At 34.3% G+C, this 8,950-nt stretch overlaps 1 protein-coding gene across 2 annotated transcripts in view; it reads right to left on the bottom strand.

Annotated features, from left to right (window-relative positions):
- ccdc82 (coiled-coil domain containing 82) overlaps positions 1 to 3,740 on the bottom strand; it is a 22,262-nt gene extending 18,522 nt beyond the window's left edge. For both annotated transcript variants that reach the window (XM_056446566.1, XM_056446567.1), the window contains exon 1: positions 3,096 to 3,740. In XM_056446566.1, coding sequence (XP_056302541.1) covers positions 3,096 to 3,445 — 350 coding nt within the window. In that variant the 5' untranslated portion in view covers positions 3,446 to 3,740. The remainder of the gene's footprint in view (positions 1 to 3,095) is intronic.
- Positions 3,741 to 8,950: the final 5,210 nt, after the last annotated feature.

Genomic DNA, 8,950 nt, shown 5'->3' with positions numbered 1-8,950 from the left:
GTGCATGTATTTGACCATTAAAGCGTCGCATTAAGATGGCGTTAGATGTGTGTGCTCTGCTCATCTCCGAGGCTGAGCGCATACACACAACAGCATGCGATCTCTTTCCCACTTTTAAAAACATGAATGATTCAAATGTATATCAGTGAATGATGCACATCCTGTGCTGCAAAAATTACAATACAGTACATACTTTTAGTCATTTTCATGTAAACTTTGCAGAGCAACAAATGTGTACAACTGGAAAGGGGACGGTATATGATGCAATAATCGTTTATCTCGATTAATGTTTTTTCATAATCGTTAGAAGCCAAAATCGAATTTTCGATTAATTGCACAGCCTTATCCCGTAAACATTTATTTTCATCCATAACACTTTGCGATCGTTATGAAAGGAAAAAACATATCAAATGCTTGTCATAATCATAACTTTAAAATGTGATATGATTGTTTAAATGATGTGCACACTTTCGGTTCCATGTTCATTGCCGAGTGTATCATGGCTGCTGTCACTTTGAGGAAAAAATACAAATGCAAATTGCACTTCCCTTGCGGCTCTCAAACAATCGTTCTGTGCAATAAACTGAACATTAGTTACAAGTTTATTACCTGTACAGCTCATGCAGATTCTGTTGAACAAAGCAGAAATAACATATGTAACAAGACATTAAATTACTTACTGTTTATTTCTTTGTATTTTGAGTTTGTAAACTATAAAATCATGGGTCTCCTCATGGTTTGTCTCATTTTGTGAGCCAACTGACAGTTGTTTGCTCCCCTCTTTTTCCCCTGCTCTGCCGGCCACGCCCACTCCTCCCTCTGCTCACAGCACTTCATGCCCATCATGTAGCAATTTTTTTTAAATTCTGAGGTAGACTTGAACCGAAAGAGGGAGGGGGGAGGGGGGTTATGGCCCTTTAATAATATATTAATATATTAATATATGGTCCTTCTCAAAAAATTTGCAAATTGTGATTAAGTTCATTATTTTCTGTAATGTACTGATAAACATTAGACTTTCATATATTTTAGATTCATTACACACAACTTAAGTAGTTCAAGCCTTTTATTGTTTTAATATTGATGATTTTGGCATACAGCTCATGAAAACCCAAAATTCCTATCTGAAAAAATGAGCATATCATGAAAAGGTTCTCTAAACGAGCTATTAACCTAATCATCTGAATCAACTAATTAACTCTAAACACCTGCAAAAGATTCCTGAGGCTTTTAAAAACTCCCAGCCTGGTTCATTACTCAAAATCGCAAGCATGGGTAAGACTGCCGACCTGACTGCTGTCCAGAAGGCCATCATTGACACCCTCAAGCAAGAGGATAAGACACAGAAAGAAATTTCTGAATGAATAGGCTGTTCCCAGAGTGCTGTATCAAGGCATCTCAGTGGGAAGTCTGTGGGAAGGAAAAAAATGTGGCAGAAACCGCTGCACAACGAGAAGAGGTGACCGGACCTTGAGGAAGATTGTGGAGAAGGACCAATTCCAGACCTAGGGGACCTGCGGAAGCAGTGGACTGAGTGTGGAGTAGAAACATCCAGAGCCACCGTGTACAGGCGTGTGCAGGAAATGGGCTACAGGTGCCGAATTCCACAGGTCAAGCCACTTTTGAACCAGAAACAGCAGCAGAAGCGCCTGACCTGGGCTACAGAGAAGCAGCACTGGACTGTTGCTCAGTGGTCCAAAGCACTTTTTTCGGATGAAAGCAAATTTTGCATGTCATTCGGAAATCAAGGTCCTTGAGTCTGGAGGAAGACTGGGGAGAGGGAAATGCCAAAATGCCTGAAGTCCAGTGTCAAGTACCCACAGTCAGTGATGGTCTGGGGTGCCATGTCAGCTGCTAGTGTTGGTCCACTGTGTTTTATCAAGGGAAGGGTCAATGCAGCTAGCTATCAGGAGATTTTGGAGCACTTCATGCTTTCATCTGCTGAAAAGCTTGATGGAGATGAAGATTTCATTTTTCAGTACAACCTGGCACCTGCTCACAGTGTCAAAACCACTGGTAAATGGTTTACTGACCATGGTATCAATTGGCCTGCCAACTCTCCTGACCTGGACCGCACAGAGAATCTGTGGGATATTGTGAAGAGAAAGTTGAGAGACACAAGACCCAACACTCTGGATGAGCTTAAGGTTAAGCTTATCGAAGCATCCTGGGCCTCCATAACACCTCAGCAGTGCCACAGGCTAATTGCCTCCATGCCACGCCGCATTGAAGCAGTCATTTCTGCAAAAGGATTCCTGACCAAGTATTGAGTGCATAACTGAACATAATTATTTGAAGGTTAACTTTTTTTATTAAAAAAACTTTTCTTTTACTGGATGGATGAACTATGTAAATTTTTTGAGATCATCAATACTAATATATATAAATCATCAATACAAAAACAATAAAAGGCTTGAACTACTTCAGTTGTGAGTAATGAATCTAAAATATATATGAAAGTCTAATGTGTATCAGTACATTACAGAAAATAATGAACTTTATCCCAATATGCTATTTTTTTAGACAGACCTGTATAATATTAATTTCAGAAAAGTATTCTTTGCAAATTCTAAATAGAGAAATCATATTAGCACAACATTGTTCACAGTCAAATAAATAGTTCTAATGTTGTTTTTAAAGTCATAAATTAATTATTTTTAAATGTGGCAAATAAACATGCATTATGGATGTGACAAAAAACTGCGAGTTTCAAGTATACAACATACTTTGAAGAAATTCTGTGAATTGAACTGCACAATCCAAAAGAAATGATGCTAATCGAAAAGATTAGAGTTGGTTCTCTAGAGAACAAAAATGATTATTTTATTTTTTTTTTTTTACTTTTTGCATTTATGAGGAAAAAGTTTTCTGGATGTGACACCTCTCCATTATGGAGGTGACATGTGAAATAGGCACTTGTGTGACTTGGGTAAATCAAAACATTGACAGACATGTTTGACATTTCTACAGTACTGTAAAACACAAGCCTAAGCAAACAACAGAGAAAGGATTTCATTATTTTGGTGAAAACTTAATATTTTGTCATGGGGAGGCTGAAAGTTGCATGGAACTGCTAAATTTTTATTTAACTTTACCTCAATCTGGAGGCGCTGCTGCTGCTGGAGTCTTCGTCTGGAGGCGGTGCGCTGGCGGTCCTCTTCTTCTGCCGGCGGGACACTGTGCGCCTGTCGTCGGTGTCGCTGCTGTCGTCGGCGTCGCTCTCACGTGCCCGGTAAGAGCTATCGGATGTCCCGGAGTCCTGCTCGGAGTTGTGGTACTCGCTCTCTGAGCTGACGCTGGTGGTGCTGCCGCCGAACGAGCCCTCGTCGCTGTCATCCAGCATAGTGTCGATGGGGTTTACGCGAGTCTTTTTCTTGTCAATACGAGATTTTGGGGGCGCACATTTTCGCCTCAACCCAAAATGCTTTCCCACGCTTTTCATCATTTTTGCGGTGATCCAAAAGTGTCCCTAATTGCCACGAGAAATGTTGCTGTTGTCTTTAAAACTAGGCTGTTGTTGTCAATCTACATGGTCAGCAACAGGATGCTGCGCGCTCGTGCTGTCAAATTACATTCCCGTCTCGTGAGAGATTATTCGGCTAATCTTTTGTCATTTATCCGAGCATGCAGATGTAAATAAAAAGCAGTTTAATGCTGTAATTAATATTTCAAGGATGATTTGAATAAATATGTATCATTTTGCTCCAGTCCGCGACACGCGCCAATAACAAGAGGGGGCGTGTCCGTGTTTTTGTAGAGACGCACTTCCGCCGTCAGCTCTACACATCGGTTTAGGCAAACGCGCCACCCAAAGACACGGAGAGTATTTGTGTCAAATTTCCACATACAGTTGAAGTCCGAATTATTAGCCCCCCTGAATTATTAGCCCCCCTGTTTATTTTTTCTCCAATTTCTGTTTAACGCAGAGAACATTTAATACATTTCTAAACATAATAATTTTAATACCTCATCTCTAATAACTGATTTATTTTATCTTTGCCATGATGACAGTAAATAATATTTTAGATATTTTTCAAGACACTTCTATACAGCTTAAAGTGACATTTAAAGGCTTAACTAGGTTAATTAGGTTAACTAGGAAGGTTAGGGTAATTAGGCTAAATTAAGTTATTGTATAACAATGGTTAGTTCTATAGTAGAAAAAATATATAGGTTAAAGGGGGCTAATAATTTTGACCTTAAAATGGTCTTTAAAAAATTAAAAACTGCTTTTATTTTAGCCGAAATAAAACAAATAATAATTTCTCCAGAAGAAAAAAATATTATTAGACATACTGTGAAAATTTCCTTGCTCTGATAAACATTATTTGGGAAATATTTGAAAAGGAAAAAAAAATCAAAGAGGGGCTAATAATTCTGACTTCAACTGCATGTAGGCCTCTATACTGTATATTTGGCCTATGTAAGTAGTCAGGTACCGTTGAGGTCTGGCATTTTTCTTGAAAACATGTATTTTTTGGTATGCTTTGGAATGGTTGAATTAGTTGAAACTTTTAAACAAACAATCAAAACATTTGATAAACACATAAGAAACACATAAGAAAGTTGAAGTCTCTGTTATTTTAGTTTAAATTAATTTGAAAATCGATTTTTGTTTTATGTATTGTATTTTATTTATTTCCACTTGTTTTATATTTTATGATATACTCTCAATTATTATGCAGAATTATTGCTTGTTAACCCTTATGACATAGTTAAAAAATATATATATTTTCTAAATTAAACTTGTCATAAATCTTCAATGCTTTGGAGTAAAGACTCCAGAAAACTGCTTCTGAATTAAAGGGGAAAAGATTGATAAAAGGTTAAAAGTTTATATTTATTTATATATAGGAGACAGGCATTGACATTGTTTGAAAACCAAAATGTTTTCTGAATTATAATCAAAATTCAAAGATTATTAAGTACTATAGGGTTAGAGGAGTAGTTTGATGTCGTTAATGGTAATGAAGAGCATAGTAACGCATGCAAAGATACTTGGGTGCAAGAATCACATTCCATTTTTAACCTATGGAACCCAGTGGCAGAGTCCAGGACCATAGCCAGGGGGGTTTGGGTGGTTCGGAAGACTGACAAAGGTCCAGAATTTGTCCTATACATGAGCTTATTTGTCCTATTTTGACTGCTTTGCCATCATAAATAGAAAAAATAACCCATCAAAAAAGTAATTAAGACCAAACAGAATCCTTCTCAGAATTCCTTTGTTGGCTGTCGCTTCGGTGTGACTTCAGCTAATCAGTTTAGGTCAATGCAAACAATAATTTTTCTAGAGTCCAAAAAACAGCTGTGCAAGAAAATATCCAATCTGACATAAATGAAGCCATCTTTAGCAACTGTATATATAGTTTTTAAACGGAGGCAAGATTTTTACAGGAAACATTTATTCTAAATCTTGGACCTTATTCTTGAACTAAAAATGACCCATGAAAAGATATGAAGCACCAAAAGCAGCCCTTATTAAAATGAATTTGAATACTAATTTGGCTATTATTGTTATCCATGAATTTTCAAATGTACTTTTTAAAAGAGAGGCTAGAAAATTCATGAATATCTACATAATTATTATTATGTTAACATTTTTTATTATTCAAAGGGACAAATTCTGACTGAGGAAAGTTGAATGTGGCTGCCAGTTAAATAATTTGCCTAATAAATAACAGATTAAATAACAGATTCCCATTTTTTCTAATTAATGTAATAAATTTGTATTTTATAAAAATAAGTACTTAATTCATATTTCTTTATTCTAAATCTTTAGGAAGTATCTTTGGTACATTAATAAGTGTGGTTATGATGACCATCCAACAAGTTAATCCAGCTAAAAGAGTGCTTAAAATGTCACTAAAATGCAGAATTTATATCATAATTAAATAGAAAATTGGGGGAAAAACTGCAAAAAGGTCCACTTTTGAGAAAAAAAGAACTACCCCTTTACAAGCTACAGGCCTGGAATCCATAATGTATGTGACTGGCACCAATATAAAATACTGTAAAAGTTAGTCGGTCAATAGTAGACTAGGAAATAAGGAAGTGCAAAACCACCTAATCTTTTGGGGTTGTTAAAGAAATGAATTCTGTAGTCTTAATGGGCCACCCTTCCAAGAAATTAGTATATATCTATAAAAACTAAATCATGAGACTAAACAAGTTTCACAAGAGAAATGCTTAAGAGAAAGAGCAGATAATGCCAAAGTCTCTAAAGGCAGGGGTCACCAACCCTGTTCCTAGAGAGCTACCTTCCTGCAGATTTCAGTTGCAACCCTGACCAAACACACCTGTCTGTAATTATCAAGTGCTGCTAATTAATTGGTTGAGGTGTGTTTTATCAGGGTTGGAGCTAAATAAATTATAGTATTATTATTTTCATCATTATAAAAAAGGGGTAATTGTGTACATTTTCGTGTATGTTTTATGTGCAGTCATGTTCTTAATTTGATGAATATCTTTGGCTCTCGTGTGGCTGTAAGAGGAAACACAACCTCTTCCACAGGTGAATGAAATAATCGAATGGCCGGTCAGGGGGTTAAAAGGAGAACGAGGAAAAAAGATTATAGTTAAATTTAAATAAATAATAATTTCAATCTTTCTTAAATTATGATTAAATATAAATTAATTTGACAATTTGTTAAAATTGTTACATTTAAAAGATTACATTATATCCTTAAATTATTTGGTAAACCCCAAATTAATAGAGGTTGATGATTTCACTTATATATGGATTTGGGAAGCTTACATCATCCATTATAATTCTTTCCAACATTCTAAAAACAATTTAAAAGACTAATGCATGTCAAACTGCTTGTTTAGGAAAACTTTGATGAAAGGTGATTATCCTCTTCAAATTATAATTACATATCTGTGGGTATATAATCTATTATAAAATATTAGGGATTAGTGTTACACATTACAAGTAACATGAGTTACGTAATGATATCACATTTCTAAGTAACGAGTAAAGTAACACATTACTTTTAAAAATTAAGTAATAATTTTTGAGTTACTTTTTAAAAAAAAATTTAATGCCTGTAACTTTTAAAAACTAAATTACTGAATTAAAATAAACATCGTCGCATTGAATCCTGCAAGCAATGAGAATGCAAAAACAGATAGAAACCAGGATAGAAGAGCCTGACATTCTCATATATTTCAAATATATTCTCATTATTTTGATTGCATGGAAGAAAACGAGAAGAGGATTATCTGAAATGACAGCGATTTTACATCACTAATAAGACAAAAAGTACAAAAGTAGCAAACGCATTGCGGAAGTTCTACGAAGATCACATTATCCTACATAATTTTTTTTAAAGGTAAATGAAGGTTATACAGTTTGTGGTTAATTGCAGAGCTCATTTAAAAAAAACAACCCTGCAAGTTTTGAAAGAGATCAAGCCTCTGCCAGGTCAGAAAAGGTAACGCAAAAATAACCCAAAAGTAAAGTAACACATTACTTATCATAAAAAGTAATTAATTTTAAATTAATTTTGTGGGGGAGTAACTCAATATTGTAATGTATTACTTTCAAAAGCAACTTTCCCCAACACTGTTAGGGATGCTTTGATCGATACTCCATACTTTTTCTTGATTGAGACCTGTTGAATTATTCTTTTATCATTTGCAATGTTTCCAAATTCCATTGTTAGTTTTTTTTTGTTTTATCTATTATTTTCTGTAAAGCTGTGTTTGACCATGACATGTTCACACCTAAATGGGTTTAAGTAGGCCCACAAGGAATATGCGTGTGCAGAAATCTGCAGATTTCTAGCCTATCATTGAGTCTACGTATTTTCTTGTGTAAATGTGTGTAAATATATATTTATTCATGGGATTTATATACAATACAGTTTGTAAAGGAGTCTGTCTTTCAGTAGATATATTATATGAGACACTTGATTTGTTTACCAAATAAGTGGATCTAATTGGATTTGCATTGTAAACATTAAATAAAAGTTAAAAATGTTTTAATTTTTTATTTTATACATTAGATTTTTATTTATAATTCTCCTAAAATCAGATTTTTTTCTGGCCCTATTTATAAGACACATGTTTTAGAGATTATATGCAGCATCCTTAATTTATTCTCTTACGTAAGGAGAAAGCTCTACTTAACTATCATACTTAGAGGGAAAATGTACTTTATGCAATTTTAGTAGCTTTTAATTACAAATTTTCATTGGAAATATTATCACACCTTTATAGAGTAAACCAAATATTAACGTTTTACTCAAACCTATACCTAATAAATCAAGTCAAACTGTGAAGTTTCTTACATATATTCAAAACACACAAACTGTATCATTTCGAATAGTTTAGTTTTATATAGGCCTACAATAGGGTAAATGCAGATCTAGTGTTCCTTCCCGTACTGATAAACTTCCGGTGAACGTTAATGTGACTTTTTTCCATTTTATACGGTTCCTTTTACAGCATCGATGTTGTAATGTAATTCAAATATAATCAATTAAATAGACTTTGACATTCACTTAATTAAGCGTAAAACGAGTTGAAAAGCCGTTTACATGCACGCGGCATCTTGGGGGAAATATTATTTAATGCAGTGCTTCTTGTACATTCTGATACCCATTTTATAATGCTTTTGTAACGACATACAGTTCACTGGAAGTGCTTAACCCAGGTTACTGACAAATTAAAAGTACTTCCGCACACTTCTGCATACACAATATTATTTAATAATGTAGACACTTCACTCATAACAAGAAATGAATGAATAAAACAAGTCTGAGTAAATCATTTTGTTAGATGTTTTTTTTCTAAAGTAGGTTTTATATATTTAAACAATGAATTCAAACTCTAACAAGATTTGTGTAAATATGTGTGAATATTCAAAATTGTTATAGATGGCTTTAAAGAAAATGCTTTAAATTTAAGAACATAAAATGTCTTTTTTATTATTATTATATGAGCAAAT

This window comes from Danio aesculapii, chromosome 21, assembly GCF_903798145.1.
Source record: "Danio aesculapii chromosome 21, fDanAes4.1, whole genome shotgun sequence".
Classification (NCBI taxonomy): domain Eukaryota; kingdom Metazoa; phylum Chordata; class Actinopteri; order Cypriniformes; family Danionidae; genus Danio; species Danio aesculapii.
The sequence above is the reverse complement of the archived record's forward strand: the minus strand, read 5'-3'. Positions and strand labels throughout refer to the sequence as shown.